Here is a 16,658-nt window from a genome sequence, read left to right on the forward strand (position 1 = left end):
GTCAACAACTTGCACAAAATACGCTCTCTCGGGCTTCGTGCAGCCGCATACTCATTTGGATAATATTAATTTTTGTATCCTCAAAATATTAATCATAAATTATTACACAACACAATTTCTAGACAGAATGTAGTAAAATACTACGTACATGTACTTTTCTACGACAAATACGTATGTGTACGCTCAGTATTCATTCAGATCAGATGTATTTTCATTTTCCAGACAGACAGCGAAACAAAGGCCATTTGTAGCTGCCCTGTCTATTAATTGGGCCGAACTGTCAGGGTCGGATAGAATAGTGGACCGAATTAAATAAATTATGGGGCTTCAATCACAAGTCCATGGATCCGATCCAATAATCCAGCCCACTATTCTTGGGCTTTTTCAATTTTATTTAATTAATTTTTAGAGTAAATTATATTGACATACCATAAAATTAAATCTAATTATGCGAATACCCCTTGCCATAAATATATCCCTTAAAATTGTAATTGTAACTAAAAATACAGCCGTTTTCAGTGATCAAAAGTTACGCAAACAGCCCCTGATATGTATTACACTAATACTCTTAGAGGGTTAGCCTATAATCTTATAAAAAATAAATGATGTTTGTGTAATTAAATTTAATTTTAAGAGTAGAAATGTAATTTAATTAATATAAAACAAAATGATGGTCAGCTAACAACAAGCAAATTAAAAATAATCTATATTTTCAATTTTCTAAAGGGAAAAAAAAAAAAGAAAATACCTATTAGTTAACAAGAACACAAACTTTGGAATCATCCATTCCTCAGCCTGCAAATGCAATATTATAATAATATAATAATGTATAAATATATATTCTCCGTAATTATAATTAAATAATAGTCAATGTTTGAGAGACAAAAAGGTATATATTTGTATGAGACTAAATTATATTTTGTGATTCAAATTATGCCCATTTTTATACTTTATCATCTATTTTTTTTTTGTATTAATTTATCATCTCAACTATACGAAATTTACACTTTGTCATATATGAGGGTTTTTTTGTTGATTTTTTGCGGAAAATACATCACATGTTGTGTATGTGTGAAAAATATCACATCACATAACTCTTAAATATCACATATACACTACATGTTATTGTTTTGACAAAAAACTTGTTTAAAAATAGTTATAAATGACAAAGTACAAAATTTTGTAAAATTGAAATGACAAATTGAAGCAAAAAAAAAAAAAATAATATCAATATGTAACGATTATAATCCGAATGACAAAATGTAATTAACCGTTCATATTATTAGAACGTACCCTATTGCCCTATGCACCATCCATATGTGATGAAAATACAGATACATTAGTGATATTTTATAACATAATTTTTTTGTCATTAACTTTATCCCACTGTTGAATTATATAATTATTCTCACGTTGATTGTTTAATAACTCTGACACCTTCCAATTTAAAATTATGTTGATCATTCAAATTACATACACAGTAGAAAAAACAAGAAATCATCTTGATTCTTGTAAAATTCCAGACCCAACAACGTTATCGTTAATTTTTAAGCACGTCGAACGTATTCGGTATTATGCAAAATTATGAACTTTTCTTGATATAAATGAAGTATTTTTTTTTAAATTGTTTTGAACAGGTTGTCCGTTCAATTGGAAATGCAATAAATAGAAGATGATTGGTCAGCAACCTTCAAAATACCAACGGAAAAACCGGTGGGCTTCTTCCTTAAAACCAGACCAATCCTAGGTAGAAGAAGAGGCTGCAAAGACGAAGAGAGAGCGGAGGAAAACTTTTGCATTTTCCTCTGAATTATATTCTCTCTCTCTCTGTTTGTAATTTTGATCTTCTTCGATAATTCCTTGACGACAATGGGTTGTGGGAAATCAAAGCACGCTGTTGCCACGGCCGACACGCTTGCCAAGAGCAAGAGCAGAAGCAAGAGCCTGGAGAAAAACCCGCCTGTCGTTGAGGATCATGCCAAGTCTGATGCGGATCATGTGAATGCAGATGAGGTGAAGAAGCCGGCTGATCATGGGAAGGTGAAGGATGATCATGAAATCAAGAAGAAGGAAACTGATCAAAAAGCTGAGGAGGGAAAGGGAAAAGCCCAGAAAACAGATGGAAAAGAGAAGGAAAATGATGGTGATCATGGAAATGGAGAATCTGCTGCTGCTGCTGCTGATGTTGTGGTTGTGGAGGAAAACAAGAATGGGGAATTGAAGGAATCAGGAAAAGAGGAGAAGGTTAAAAAGGAGGTTGAGGTTGATCATCATCAAGAAGATCAAGGAAAGCTGCTGGTTTCACATGATTCTTCTCCTAATGACTTTTTCTCTCCCCAGAAGGAACATGGAGAGACCATTGAATCCATCATCACCGACGGAGTTTCAGGAAAATCCGACTATTATTCTCCACGTGCTAAAGGGAATGATGCTGTCGAGGGAAAAGGGATTGATGGAGAGGATAATTCGAACAAAGAAAAAGGTTTGTTTACATCAATTTAGATAACTCTAAGGTTGTGGTATTAGTAATGAGTTTGTAATGAAATATGTTTGACTGCATGCATGGATTTACATTTGGGGATTCGTAGCATAATAGAGGCTGTTGGATCGGTTGATTTACAAGTGTATGCTGTTTTCCTGTTTCTGCAGAAGAAACGGTTAAGGTGGATGAAGGCGAAAAGGTGGCACCGGCTGATGAAACAAAAGCTTCTGGAGAAGAGAAGACTCCTGCTCCTGCTGCTGATAATGTAAGAACTTCTCAATGTCAAAACCACTTTCCCTCAAAGTTTTCTTCTTTCTGTGTGAAGAAATAAGCTCAGATTCTTGATTTCCAGTGGGAACTTTCGGAATCATGTAAATTTGCTTGCTGCTTAGTTAGTTACTGATGATAGGTTCAGATTGTTTTCCAATGATGTTGTCTTAAACAAAGTTATAAATTCATGTCTTAGCCAACAATTGTAAATTTTTTCAGAAGTTCTGCAAATATGGTAATATGACTTGTGTATTGAATGTTGTAGAAACTGAACCTCCGGTAATGGGTATTCATTCTTGATGGTCGTGCAGGAGAAGGCGGATGGCACATCAACAACAGTTGCCAAGGCAGATTGAATTGAAGAAGAAGAAGATTAAAACAGTAGAAGCTGGGGATCTTTGATCTTTGTTTGTTTATCGGTAGTTCATGATATATAATTCATGTATCTGCTCATTGACAGACGCCTTCAATTTTTCTTGTTTTGAGCTCCTTTGCTAAATTGTCTGATTTGATCATCACATTTGAAGCGTTATATCAAATATTTGCACCTTAAAGTAATGAAATATAGTATTTTCTTATTGCCTAGTATTAATGAAACCTGTCAGTGGCCTTGATTGTTTGTGAAAAATACACATTTACGATCATCATCGTAAGGCAATAGCATCACTTTAATTTTGATAAATCAACAGTCAAACCAAACACGTCTTTAATTAAGCAACAGAAACCAGTGGGAGGCTATCAGTCTTCAACTGCAGAATTATTACATTCATGCAAGAACTTTGGAACCTAAAATGTTAAGAGCTAATGCATTGGCAGCACACTTTACAATCATTACATCCATACAAGAACTTTGGAACCTAAACGTTAAGAGCTTATGCATTGGCAGCAAACTTTACGCCAAATTATTTACGGACGAGTAGCTGAAGCACACTTGATGTCTGTGCTTTATCTAATATTTTTGTACTTATTTAATTAAATGAACGAGAAAGGAACTGAATTAATCAAACTCTAGAAATATTTTAATTTCAAATATGCAGTAAGAAAATTATTGCTAAAATTAAGTCATCAATGAGATTCTTATTTTTCTAGAAAAAAATAAGTGTATTGGGGTATGTAGACAACCCACATTTTAACAAATGTTAGTTACTTCAGGGTCTCCCATTTTAATAAATAGAAAAGATACAACAAATCAGACATTAAATGAAATAATCGTTTTCCATTTTCCCCTTTGGGGTGCAAAATATATTATTTATGCACAATAGGTATTTGTTATTCACATAGAAATTAATTTTAATATACATAAGAATAATTTATATATACAAGATACTCCTCATGTGAAGTCACGCCGTGTTATCCGCAAGCTATGGCCCCAAGATACGCACCTGAAAATAAAAAATTAAGTGGCTTCTGTGCTTCCTCTTTCACAATAATTGACTGGAAATAGTATCTAAGCCGAACTGCCCTGATCTCCTCTATCTGTATTCAGTTTCAAAATAGAATTTGACAGATCCCTGGATAAGATAAGATTGCCATCAAGATCTTTTCTGGCATAGGCAACAACACGTGGGTCCATCACAATTCTACATCCGCTTGGCGTATCACATCCCATTTCAACACCATAGTACTTCAAGTGATCAGAAATACTGTTTCCTCTCACTGACCTGCAAAAGGTTTTGAGATGGTTGGCGTTGGTTGTCAGAAATACATCCAGTTTACTCCTGATCACTAATGATCATAAGCTATAGTACTCTTTGGCAACAAAATGAAATAAAATTAACTTCTTTGTGCTGATCAAACTGTCATAGAAGTAGTGAAAGAATGGAATCCTCCATTGTAAATCCAATAATAACAGGGAATATGGAAAATGTTCCTGTGACAGCAAACACTTGCCTGCTACAGGTTGGGTCTTCCCCAGAACCATCACAAACCTTCTCGACTGTATAAATCAAGCTTCCGAGACCAATATTGTAGAGCCAGACCTACACATTGAGAATGTTATGATTCCCAAAAAGAGCAGCTACACAGAAGCTAAGAAGGAGCTTTATGCTAATTGGAAAGAAAGATAATATGGAAAGTCATTTGGGGGATCCATACAGCCAAAAGAAATAAGATATTGAAAATCATGTTAGCCAATTGACAAGATAGACAAACCTATATTTCATGGAAAGCATATAGTAGATCATAATGCTAAGAAATTTCTCCATTAACCGTTATTTATAGCAACCAGGACACTTGAGAATTATTAGAAGATTGATGCAGTCCAAGTCTTGTTCTGGTGAATATACTTTGTAAATAACATAAAAATGATGCATGCATTATGAGCAACTTTGCATGTGTGGTGAATGGTGGGGGAGGGGGGGGGGGGCTGTAACTGAACGGTCTCATGCTATTATGTAATATTACAAAGAATAGAAAAAGGAACATATATGACGTATACATCTTTGTGCATATGCTACCAAAAGCCATACCTCTCTTGGGAAGTGATGGTACGTCTTTTGAGGAAAATAATAGTAATATGGGGGCAAATGAGGCACAATATCATGTCCATTCGTGACACGAATGGTGTCTGGCACAAGTTGATTAAAGTAGGATGCAAAGACAGCATTCCCAATCCTAGGTTGCCCAAATGTCATAACCTGAACATTCTGCTCTCCAAGACTGAGCTGAGAAGAGGAGAAGATTTCTTCAGAGCAATCTCCAGAAAAAAATTAAAGAACATATAATAGCAGCATTGGTTGTTCATAAACAATCATTTACATGATCCAATTTGAAATTCATAACTACGGACTGGCAGACATCCAGGCATAACTTTGCCTAGAAATTGGAAAATAAGCCCTGTAACATAGTGCCGGCAGGACATTTAATATATCTGCATGATTAATGGAAACACAAAAATTATTATTAAATCCCCAAAACACTTGGTGTGGCCAAAATTTAGGACTTCCAACTATGAGTTATAGATTCTTAATGCATAGGATGCGGGACAAACAGGCTATCACTGGGAGAACCTTTTTTTCATTACTCTAACTGCAGAACCAACCCTGACACCTCCTTTCTCCCTTGCATTTGCAGAAGTATTGCCTAATGCACACTGCATATACTAAAGTAATGTGGAAAGTACGTGCTAAACGTGGCAAAAACAAGGATTGGATTATTACACGGAGATCAAGTCCACATAAAGCAGCCATTGCCCCTCCCATCGAGTGCCCAGTTACCATAATCTTAATGTCTCCATACAAATCCTTTACTTTTCGAACAGCTCTTAGAACTCCGGGCCGTACTGATGTATTGTGGTAAGCAGTATAAAAACCATGATGAACCTGAAAGAAGAAAAGAAGACCAGGTCATACAAACAGAGTGCACACTCATAAGAAATGCTTACCGAGAAACAGAAAGAATAGAACTTAGTTGCACATACCATTGCACCATCAACTCCGGGGTAATCAATATCAAGCTGTTTCCAGTACAAATCTTCCACCCAGTTTTGTATACTGCAAACATAATTACGCCATGAATATGAGAGGAGAGACCTCGAGAAAATTAACATTGAGATGCCACCTCTGTTGTGATGCGCAGCACTTCAGCTCATAACTATTTGCATAAAGTCAACACTCAACATGAAAACAAACTAATGCATGTACAAGAGTTTCCATCAGGGTTTTGAGTTGCTTTCTAAACATGGGATTCAAACTCTTCAACATGAAATTTGATGTAAACACACCAAGCACCAGAAATAGGGCAAACCTGCGTTCCTGTGTTCCTCTGAATGCAATCACAATGGCGTTAAGATCTGTTGCAACCCCGACAAATCCCTGTGAATACATATAGTTAATCCAATATCAGAACGTGCTGAAAAATAACACAGAAAGAAGGCTTTTACGAATAATCGGAAAAACCAAACAAAGGGAATTAGTAAAATGGAAAGTAGGCCAAGGCTAAAGAGGACTTGTTTTCCAGACCTGCAAGCAACGCTTCACGTCAACAATCAACTCGACCATTTCAAAGTCCTGAATCAAAGAAAACAGTGAAATAAATGGCGAGTATCAGGAAAAGAAAATTTATGTTAGCGATTTGAATAACTTTTACCTTAGTTAGACCATCACATCTTGAGCAGGTCCACGTAAACAACTCAGTCAAGTCTGACAAATATACCTGCAAATGCAATACTTGTTTGTTAGATATGCCGAGAGTTGCAAATAGCCATTAAAACAACAACATACTAACTTCTACATATTTTTTCATGGCAATCATCATTACAAGACATAATCCACTTGAACAAAAAAGGGAATATTATCAAGCTTAGTGCCTTGATTAGAAGTAGTTAGTATATCAACTTAGAACTATATAATTGCACCATCCTACTCGATGCTGCAGCAAGTACATCAGAGGGAATCATACAGCTGAAGCATATTGCACCAATATTCTTGCAAGTGTATGATTGTATGTTGCCAAGTGATGATGCTGATTATGCTTGTGCTTCACCGTCACCTTCAACTCTGCAACAAAATATAAACATTAGAAAAAATATTCATATATGAAGGCGCGCCAAAATGATTTTTCTTAGTCATACAAATTTTAGCTATTAAAACTAAACCAGCATATCTAAGAAAGTCAATCAATTGAAACATTTTGCATTACAACACCTTCAGTTAATTTAAAACGTATCCTCAACCGATTCCACATTAAAGTATCTTAGTCAAACTTCAAATTGCTTAACAAAAAATGAAAAGCTCCAGATATGATCACAACTGTAATTAAAGTAATCTATTACCTCGACATGATGAAAATCCAAACAAACATATAAAAACTGCAACAATCAACCATCCCCTCCCCTCCATAACCTACAAGAAATAATAAAAAAAAAACTCAAAGCTTAATAAAATAATCACAGCAAATCACTGAAAAACAAACAGAGAAAATTAGAACAGTAAATGACCTAATCAAATTATCCAGAGCTGAAAAAAAGCCGCAATTTGAAAAGCTTTATCGCTTCTCCGGTGTCCAAGAATCGGCGAAAGGTTCCCGACGACGTCGTTCTGACTGATATAGGGTTGGGAGGGATAATTTCGTGCAAGAAAGAAAGGGAAAAGCGTACGAAATTGAACATAATTTTTGTTCCGGTATTGCCCTGGAGAAAACAATTTATAACCGCAGATTGTGCTATTATGAATTTATGAGTTGATTCTGAAGTCGAGTGAGGACTCAATTGTAACTTCACGGTAGTTACTTGATAAGGACTAGTAGTTTGTTCCCGACTGGAATATGCGGTGGAATAAATTGCGACGGAGCAGGCTAAATGGGCCTGAACCAATGGGCTTTGGACAGGATGGACTAAAAAATTGGTGTAATTTTTATTGGGTTCAATTCATATATGATCATATTTGAATAAATCTCGACCATGAGAAAATTCATGTAAATTTTAATCAACTCATATTCACATTCGGTAAAGTTGGTTAATTTCAGATCACGAAAGAACAAAATTTTTCCGGCACGATGAATTGGTCCAACGATAAATGATAGAAATGACGTATTAGACGTATAAATACGCGTAACAATTTGAAAAAATTACATTTAAAATTCCATCAATGACTGAAATTTACTAATACTAAATCCCCTATCCTAAGTTGGAAAGAGGCCATATATGTGGGCCCAAGGTGATAATGGGCCAATCATTTCAACGGGAAGGCCCAACCCAATGGCGGGAACTCCCAATTTTCCACTACGCCGGTGGCGGGAAATATATACAGTAAAATAATCCAAGTCGCGTTTTTGGACCGGGTATATATATAAATATATGAACCCGCACCTTCATTCGGTTGGTCCATTGCATTTCTCCTTTTCTACTTAATATTTTTTGCAGCTAAATTCTTTTCTCTTCGAAGAGGAGAAATCACCAAAACCCTCGCCATGGCGAAACCCTCGCGAGCAAAGGACTCCTCGGACGATTCTATGTCCAATTCCTCGGCGGAGGAGGAGGTGGTCAAGGATCAGGTTGACGAGGAGGATGAGGAGGAGCTGGAGGCTGTCGCTCGGACGGCCGATGATTCTGACGAAGACGACGAGGCATCCGACGCCGCCGTTCAAGAAGACGAAGAAAATGAGGTATGCCAGTGTGGAAGTACGGAATTTCGGGGGCGTTTTTCACTTGATTAATTTCTTCTTGTTCTTTGCTGTAGCTTGACAGATCTGTCTGTGCTTTGTTGTTCGGTAGTTTTTATTGGATTTGGAGTTTATTTTGTGTGAAGTAAACGAGTTCGCGGCTGTTTTAGCTTAGGGTTGATGGAGTTAGAGTGCTGGTGTTACTTTTTCATGCACTGATTTTTTAAGATGTTCGTGCATCTGTAATTTGAAGGTTCAGTCTTTAAGGCTGTTGAGTACTTAAAAATGCGTAGGTAACAATTGAGAGTGGTTTTTCATCTAAATTAAGTTCATGAAAATTTGGAATACTGTTACTGTACGCATTTAACTGTTTTGCGTACACCTACTGTGGGCAGTTCACACTTCTAGACTGTTAAATTACATTGACATAGAGAATGATGAATTTGAGGAGTAAATTAGGTTTTTTATGCGTAATGTGTCAATTTATCCATATTTAGTTTTGAGCTACTTTACACGACTACTATTGTGAGTGATTAATACTGAAGATTCTTTTAATTGCTTTTCAGGAAGATGATGCTATTGCAAATGAAGTCTCCAAGCGTGAAAAAGAAAGGCTAAAAGAAATGCAGAGGATGAAGAAGCAGAAAATACAAGACATACTAGATGCTCAAAATGCTGCTATTGATGCTGACATGGTGTGTTGGCTGAAATTGAATTGTTAATTGGCATAATCTACATAGTGTTTTATCTGATGTGGTTAAATACTTGATCTGGTTTATCTTGAAACAGAACAACAAAGGAAAGGGTCGCCTGAACTATCTCTTGCAGCAGACTGAGTTATTTGCTCATTTTGCCAAGGGTGATCAGTCTGCCTCTCAGAAAAAGGCAAAAGGAAGGTCAGTAACACCTTATTCTTAATTAATTTATGATCTACACAACCAAGAGAGTTGCTGAGAATTTTGCTAATTGCATTTTGCAGGGGTCGCCATGCATCTAAGATTACTGAAGAGGAAGAAGATGAGGAGTATCTCAAAGAGGAAGAAGATGGGCTTTCTGGCACTGGAAATACAAGGCTAGTGGCACAGCCATCTTGTAAGATTATTTGTCCTGCCATTATTTTCAATTGATTTTGCTGAGATTATATTATTATACTTACAATTTCAACTTATGGAGCAGTTCATTCATGTGTATAATTGCAAAATTCTGGGTCCATATTCTATTGGCCTTTTTAGTGCTGACTGGTTGTTTGTATACTATAGCAAATTTCTCCATGAAAAACTGTAGTTTATTATTCTTGAGTTTGCTAAAAAATGTGTAGTATTTCCTATCTATTTTTCATGATGAAGGATGATTAATTTTGTTCCCATCTTGTAGGTATTCAAGGAAAGATGAGGGATTACCAGCTTGCTGGTTTAAATTGGTTGATACGGTTGTATGAAAACGGCATCAATGGAATACTTGCTGATGAAATGGTATAAATGGGGTTAATATTTTGCAACCTCTTGGTGTGCTGATTTTATATTGATGATGGTTTTGTTTTCAATTCAGGGGCTTGGTAAAACATTGCAAACCATCTCCTTGTTGGGCTATTTGCATGAGTTTAGAGGGATTACAGGCCCTCACATGGTTGTTGCCCCAAAATCTACACTTGGCAATTGGATGAATGAAATCAAGAGGTTTTGTCCAGTGTTGCGTGCTGTGAAGTTTCTTGGAAATCCAGATGAAAGAGTAAGCCTGCTGACCGATTTGGATATTGTTTTCTTTGATTTCTGTTTCTACTTTTATTTTAACAGATTCGATCTTCCAGAGATATATACGGGAGGAATTACTTGTTGCTGGCAAGTTTGATGTCTGTGTTACAAGTTTTGAAATGGCAATCAAAGAGAAGTCTGCCTTGCGCCGATTCAGCTGGCGTTACATTATTATTGATGAAGCTCATCGTATCAAGAATGAGAATTCTCTTCTGTCAAAAACGATGAGACTCTACAATACTAACTATCGGCTTCTAATTACTGGAACACCACTTCAGGTATTGGTTGATAGTTTCCTTTTTTGTCTATGTTCCTTTTGACATCTTGTACCATGGTTGCTAAATGGGATGAGTGTAAATATCAGGGTGTCTATGATAGCGTTTGAACCATCAAGATGTAGTTTCAGATTTTGTTATTCTAATCATTAGCATGCTTTTTGGAGAGCTATGAAGGGAACTTTTATTGGTAAATATTTTCATGTTTTTTTGAATTTTTGTGGCAGTTTAAATACAGGTAAGGAGGAGCTACAATAAATGCAACCTTACCTCAAAACATTATTTCAATTTATATAAATGATTTTTCCTAGAAGTTTGTGTTTTGGCTTTCTTTTAGCATTGATTCTTTGTCTTAAGCTGAGTGTCATTGGGATATAATTGTTTTCTCTGGTGATTACTCTGCTTTTTATGCCATGTCATGTTATCATAAAGTTTGATGTTATCTTGACATGCACCCTTCTTCTCATGTGTATTACTTGCTTTGAGATGTTCTCTGCTGGATTCTAATGTATATTGTGTGTCCTAGGTGTTCTTTGTTTGTGACTTGGTACTTTGTTTTTGCAGAATAATCTTCATGAACTCTGGGCTCTCCTTAACTTTTTGCTTCCGGAGATATTTAGCTCCGCTGAAACTTTTGACGAATGGTTCCAAATTTCTGGTGAAAATGATCAGCAGGAAGTTGTTCAGCAACTTCACAAGGTATATGATTGTTTTATCTTTGTTACTCTTCGAGATGCATCATCTATCATATCTGATGATAACTGAATATTGTTTCACATGCAGTGCAAACTCGTCTAAGCATTTCAAAAGTTTTGAACCACATGTCAAAAGAGTGTCAAAGTTTTATCTAAGTTTGCCAACTATAGGTGCTGAATTATGATAAGAGTTTACTATGTACACGTTTTCTTACCATACCACAATATGTTTAGACAGTGTAATTTACCATAGTAGAGTATATATGTTTAGATAGTCTGGCAGAGTAACTGAGCTATTTCATGACTTAGCCTTTTCAGTTTTCCTCTCTTAGTGATATTTGTCATGTCATCTTATCCACCCGTCATGATTGATAAGTAATATTAATCCTGCAATATTATTGTCTTTGTTTGGGTAACAAGGGGTTCTAGTTAAATAGACATCAATTAGATGTCTTGAGATGCACTCCTTGTGCTTGGATATTTTCTTTGGCTGACTGAACCTTGTGTGATTTCTTTGTTGCTGCTGATGTACTAGGTTCTTCGGCCCTTCCTTCTTAGAAGGTTGAAGTCTGATGTCGAGAAAGGTTTACCACCTAAGAAGGAGACAATACTTAAAGTTGGTATGTCCCAGATGCAGAAGCACTACTATAGGGCTTTGCTGCAGAAAGATCTTGAGGTTGTAAATGCTGGTGGAGAGCGCAAACGTCTTCTTAATATAGCCATGCAGTTGCGAAAATGTTGCAATCATCCATATCTATTTCAAGGTGCTGAGCCTGGTCCACCGTATACTACTGGAGAACATCTCATTGAAAATGCTGGTATAGTCTTTCTGTAACATCAACTGGACAGAGGAATATTTTTGTTTGTTGATTGCCTTATTCTATCCGTATCATTCTCATTATATGAGTGTGTGTGTGTGTGTGTATGTTTACACATTGATTCATTGCAGGAAAGATGGTTCTTCTTGACAAGTTGCTTCCGAAGTTAAAGGAGCGTGATTCCAGGGTTTTGATATTTTCACAGGTCCGATGCTTGCTCCGCTGGTTATCCTTTTCCAGAAGTTCATCTACACTTCTTTGCTTTTACTGCCTATGAATATTGTAAACTAATTATCGACTATCTTTTGTTGTCCTTATTGCTATTGTCTTACATTCCTATAATGAACTCATTTTGATTGCATAAAACAGATGACTAGACTGCTGGACATTCTTGAAGACTACTTAATGTTCCGGGGATACTATTATTGTCGAATTGATGGAAATACTGGTGGTGAAGATCGAGATGCTTCAATTGAAGCCTTCAACAAGCCAGGAAGTGAGAAATTTGTCTTTCTACTGTCAACCAGAGCTGGAGGTCTTGGTATCAACCTTGCCACTGCTGATGTTGTCATTCTTTATGACAGTGACTGGTGAGACACGCTGCTTCTGTAGCTTGGTGATCCATCAAGGCCGTAGTTTCAGATTTGAAAATTACAACTCTTGGCTTCAATATATTGCAGGAATCCACAGGTTGATTTGCAAGCTCAGGACCGTGCTCATAGAATTGGACAGAAAAAAGAGGTCCAAGTTTTCCGTTTCTGTACTGAGGTTTGTCTTGCATCAAACTAATGACATTAGCATGAGTTGTTGTGGAGGCAGTGTACTCATGATTGTCTAAATGATTTATACCAGTACACCATTGAGGAGAAGGTGATTGAAAGGGCCTATAAGAAGCTTGCTCTTGATGCCTTGGTTATCCAACAAGGGCGATTAGCAGAGCAAAAGAGTGAGTTTTTTTTTTTAAATTCACATCATTGGTTGATAAATTACTAGATTTGAACTTTAATGCTTTGTTATGCAGCTGTTAATAAGGATGAGCTTCTCCAAATGGTGAGATTTGGTGCTGAAATGGTTTTTAGTTCCAAAGATAGCACAATCACAGATGAAGATATAGATAGAATCATCGCCAAGGGAGAAGAGGCAACAGCTGAACTTGATGCCAAGATGAAAAAATTTACTGAAGATGCCATCAAATTCAAAATGGATGAGAGTATGCTACTTATTCCTGAAATTGAGATTGTAGATTTTTTTTTCCTTGTTTATTTGTCTTCAATACTTCTGTTGGCGAGGCTAATGTAAGCTATTGGACTCTGCAGCTGCTGACTTGTATGATTTCGATGATGACAAGGTGATAATTACTGTGCTTATTGCTGACTGTTGCTCAATATTATTCTTTCTTAACTCATGTTTTTGTGTTCATTTCTCTGTGTACAGGATGAAAATAAGTTTGATTTCAAGAAGATTGTCAGTGAAAATTGGATTGAACCGCCAAAAAGAGAAAGGAAGCGCAAGTATGTTTCCTCTATCTCTGAAATTATGTGCTCATGTTTCAGTTCTAGTCTGTCAGGAGGCAGCTTTTCTTTCGCCTTTTCCTTCAGTTACTCGGTCATAATATTGAAACTTTTTCTTAGTTACTCTGAGTCGGAGTACTTCAAGCAGACAATGCGCCAAAGTGGTCCCGCTAGACCGAAAGAGCCTCGAATTCCTCGCATGCCACAGTTGTAAGCATTTGTGGTTTTTCAATTTTCTTTGTTCACAATCAAGGGTGTCTGCGTCCTAACATGTGATAGCTTTTGTTAGGCATGATTTCCAGTTCTTCAACACACAACGCCTTAGTGAGCTGTACGAAAAGGAAGTGCGCTACCTTATGGTCGGTGTCTAGGCTACTCTTCATACTCCTTTTATATATCTCCTGTTGCCTTACTTTTTCTTATGAATTCAGCAAACACATCAGAAGAATCAAGTGAAAGATACAATAGAGGTGGATGAACCAGAAGGTCTGTTCTTTTCCTGATAATACTTTGATATGTCAATCTTCTCTCGATGATCTTTTGATCATTTTTGTCTACCTAGACGTGGGAGACCCATTGACTGCTGAGGAGCAGGAAGAGAAAGAGCAATTGCTGGAAGAAGTAAGTTGGCATGAACTTCTTCATCACTTGATACTTGGTTGTTTGGATTCACCCGATGAGTTTTGTGTGTAGGGATTTTCAACATGGAGCAGAAGAGATTTTAACACTTTCATCAGAGCTTGTGAGAAGTATGGTCGAAATGATATCAGGGGTATTGCTTCTGAAATGGAAGGGAAAACAGAGGAAGAAGTTGAAAGATATGCGAAAGTTTTCAAGGAAAGATATAAAGAATTGAATGGTAAGCATTCTGGTGGTTAGTTTTTAGTTGATTGTTGCAATTGTGGGAAATCTGATTTCTATTTGTCTTCACACATGAAGAATGCTATTTTTTTTGTTTGCTAGAATGAACTGTTTGAGTTGTATGATTGACTAGTTGTATTTTTACAACTGGTAGAGCAATGTTTAACTTCCTGCATAACTGCTGGATGGATGCTCTTCAGAGTTGATAAACTATGTGACTCTGGGTGTAGTATCTTGGACCTTTCTCTGCATTTGAAACATGATGCTAAACCACAATTATGATGTGTACAGATTGGGATAGGATTATTAAAAACATTGAAAGAGGAGAGGCTAGAATTTCTCGGAAAGATGAGATCATGAAAGCTATTGGGAAGAAGTTGGATCGCTATAAAAACCCTTGGCTGGAATTAAAGATCCAGTATGGCCAGAACAAAGGGAAGTTGTACAATGAAGAATGTGACCGTTTCATGGTAAACTTCTAGACATCATTTTAGCTCTTAATCATCTCTTGATTCTTGTTTTTCAGTCTGTTAATCTCAGAATTGTCATACTGGTTCCTATGTTCCCAGATATGCATGGTTCACAAGCTTGGTTATGGTAACTGGGATGAGCTGAAGGCTGCCTTTCGTACTTCACCATTATTTCGCTTTGATTGGTTTGTAAAGTCTCGGACAACTCAAGAACTTGCAAGGAGATGTGATACACTTATTCGGTTGGTGGAGAGGGAAAACCAAGAATATGATGAGAGGGAGAGGCAGGCACGTAAAGAGAAAAAACTAGCAAAGGTATATCAGTTTTGTTTATTGATTCTTGTTTTACTTGGGGAGGAACTGAATCTGTTGAAACTGAGACCTTTTATCCATTCACAGCAGAATATGACGCCATCTAAGCGTGCTGCTGCGAGACAGGCTGCAGAGAGCCCTCCTTCAACTCTTAAAAAACGAAAGCAATCACTGATGGACGACTATGTGAGCTCGGTATGTTTTCAGGGTTGGTATGCTACTTTGACTGCATTATTTACATCTGTGGCTAATTATACTATGGTCTTTTTACCAGGGCAAGAAGAGGAAATGATGGCAGATTGTGGTGTTAATGGATCATGGGGTGGTTTTTTCTTGATTGAGATGGGCCACAAGACACCAGTTTTTGTCGGAATTTGCTAATTGTTTGGCCTTGGGATTAATATATCTGGATGGCAGACGCATTAATTGTACAGATTTAGAATACAAAGAACCCAAGGCAATGTTGTGCTATGTGGAAATGAGGTCCCTGTTTTGAATATGGGACAGAAACTCCTTAACATGTATCTGTAAGACTGTAGCAAGTGAACTTCTAAGAGGATTAGTATTAGGAATTAGAGATAGGAACCATGTTATGCTGTATGCACTGTTCTTCAATCTTAGTGCCATACCATCCATGATCAAATCTCATCCCAATGGTGATTATTCTTAAAATTTTTGTTGATTTGAAATCTTTCCATGCTTTCTTAGTGTTTTGTTGAGAAGCTTTTTTAAATCTTGGTTAGATGTTTCGAGACTATTAATGCATGTATGTATGAGTGTAAATGATTTAAATAATGACTACCAGATAAGCTGGCTGCCGTTGCTTGGTTGTAACTAATTCTGCAAGGTATCCCTTTGAGTTTGGCAAGCGCTTGCTATTGATTACCCTGTTAGTTGCTGAAATAACTATTGGTAACAAGCATAACAGGAACATTATAGGGTGGAAACTGTTATAAGTAATATAGCACTAGCACGTCTAAATTTAGTTGAACGAGTTTGGGAATTCGCTGTAGACATTAACGATTTCAAACTGATTGGATTTGATTATAATAAATGCTTGTCTAAGAGCGATTAAAGTTTCTCAGCAAAAACTCTGAAAGAAACCAAAAAATGT

At 36.7% G+C, this 16,658-nt stretch overlaps 3 protein-coding genes across 5 annotated transcripts; 2 read left to right on the forward strand and 1 right to left on the reverse strand.

The window, feature by feature from the left end:
* The first annotated feature begins 1,632 nt into the window (after positions 1-1,632).
* Positions 1,633-3,270, forward strand: LOC105171478 (uncharacterized). 2 transcript variants are annotated; one of them, XM_088886042.1, is made up of 3 exons: positions 1,633-2,482; positions 2,650-2,747; positions 3,018-3,270. In XM_088886042.1, the coding sequence occupies exons 1-3, from the start codon at positions 1,870-1,872 to the stop codon at positions 3,033-3,035; spliced, it is 729 nt and encodes a 242-aa protein (XP_088742168.1). In that variant the 5' UTR covers positions 1,633-1,869; the 3' UTR covers positions 3,036-3,270. The 2 variants fall into 2 exon arrangements, with proteins under 2 accessions (XP_088742168.1, XP_011090914.2); XM_011092612.3 differs by having other exon boundaries at positions 1,639-2,482; positions 3,064-3,270.
* Positions 3,271-3,948: 678 nt separating this feature from the next.
* LOC105171479 (lipase) lies at positions 3,949-7,948 on the reverse strand. The gene is made up of 11 exons (XM_011092613.3): positions 7,689-7,948; positions 7,524-7,593; positions 7,151-7,248; positions 6,839-6,904; positions 6,712-6,759; positions 6,497-6,564; positions 6,171-6,243; positions 5,911-6,072; positions 5,221-5,415; positions 4,643-4,731; positions 3,949-4,413 (listed from the first exon to the last, which is right to left on the reverse strand). Exons 2-11 carry the CDS (start codon positions 7,588-7,590, stop codon positions 4,200-4,202), a joined length of 1,080 nt encoding a protein of 359 aa, XP_011090915.2. The 5' UTR covers positions 7,591-7,593; positions 7,689-7,948; the 3' UTR covers positions 3,949-4,199.
* A 623-nt stretch (positions 7,949-8,571) lies between these two features.
* Positions 8,572-16,216, forward strand: LOC105171480 (ISWI chromatin-remodeling complex ATPase CHR11). Of its 2 annotated transcripts, none has more exons than XM_088886108.1 (25): positions 8,572-8,854; positions 9,418-9,546; positions 9,641-9,747; positions 9,831-9,943; positions 10,226-10,323; positions 10,400-10,579; positions 10,659-10,880; positions 11,442-11,576; positions 12,108-12,390; positions 12,522-12,595; positions 12,760-12,980; positions 13,071-13,158; positions 13,243-13,336; positions 13,412-13,600; positions 13,707-13,738; positions 13,825-13,901; positions 14,022-14,111; positions 14,191-14,260; positions 14,333-14,387; positions 14,464-14,522; positions 14,595-14,760; positions 15,054-15,232; positions 15,332-15,547; positions 15,632-15,739; positions 15,819-16,216. In XM_088886108.1, exons 1-25 carry the CDS (start codon positions 8,660-8,662, stop codon positions 15,834-15,836), a joined length of 3,198 nt encoding a protein of 1,065 aa, XP_088742234.1. In that variant the 5' UTR covers positions 8,572-8,659; the 3' UTR covers positions 15,837-16,216. The 2 variants fall into 2 exon arrangements, with proteins under 2 accessions (XP_088742234.1, XP_088742235.1); XM_088886109.1 differs by having other exon boundaries at positions 15,635-15,739.
* The last annotated feature ends 442 nt before the right edge of the window (positions 16,217-16,658 follow it).

This window comes from Sesamum indicum, linkage group LG10, assembly GCF_026168435.1.
Source record: "Sesamum indicum cultivar Baizhima isolate 11 linkage group LG10, ASM2616843v1, whole genome shotgun sequence".
Classification (NCBI taxonomy): domain Eukaryota; kingdom Viridiplantae; phylum Streptophyta; class Magnoliopsida; order Lamiales; family Pedaliaceae; genus Sesamum; species Sesamum indicum.

Bases quoted from the DNA above. Each gene is read 5' to 3' on its own strand.
- LOC105171480 (XM_088886108.1), top strand. From the start codon at position 8,660: ATGGCGAAACCCTCGCGAGCAAAGGACTCCTCGGACGATTCTATGTCC. The intron at 10,580-10,658 runs GTAAGCCTGCTG...TCGATCTTCCAG, and splicing joins TTGGAAATCCAGATGAAAGA to AGATATATACGGGAGGAATT. The intron at 14,261-14,332 runs GTCGGTGTCTAG...TTATGAATTCAG, and splicing joins AGGAAGTGCGCTACCTTATG to CAAACACATCAGAAGAATCA.
- LOC105171478 (XM_011092612.3), top strand. From the start codon at position 1,870: ATGGGTTGTGGGAAATCAAAGCACGCTGTTGCCACGGCCGACACGCTT. The intron at 2,483-2,649 runs GTTTGTTTACAT...CTGTTTCTGCAG, and splicing joins TAATTCGAACAAAGAAAAAG to AAGAAACGGTTAAGGTGGAT. The intron at 2,748-3,063 runs GTAAGAACTTCT...ATGGTCGTGCAG, and splicing joins CTGCTCCTGCTGCTGATAAT to GAGAAGGCGGATGGCACATC.
- LOC105171479 (XM_011092613.3), bottom strand. From the start codon at position 7,590: ATGGAGGGGAGGGGATGGTTGATTGTTGCAGTTTTTATATGTTTGTTT. The intron at 6,244-6,496 runs GTTTGCCCTATT...TTATGTTTGCAG, and splicing joins AGAGGAACACAGGAACGCAG to TATACAAAACTGGGTGGAAG. The intron at 4,732-5,220 runs GTATGGCTTTTG...CTCAATGTGTAG, and splicing joins ACCATCACTTCCCAAGAGAG to GTCTGGCTCTACAATATTGG.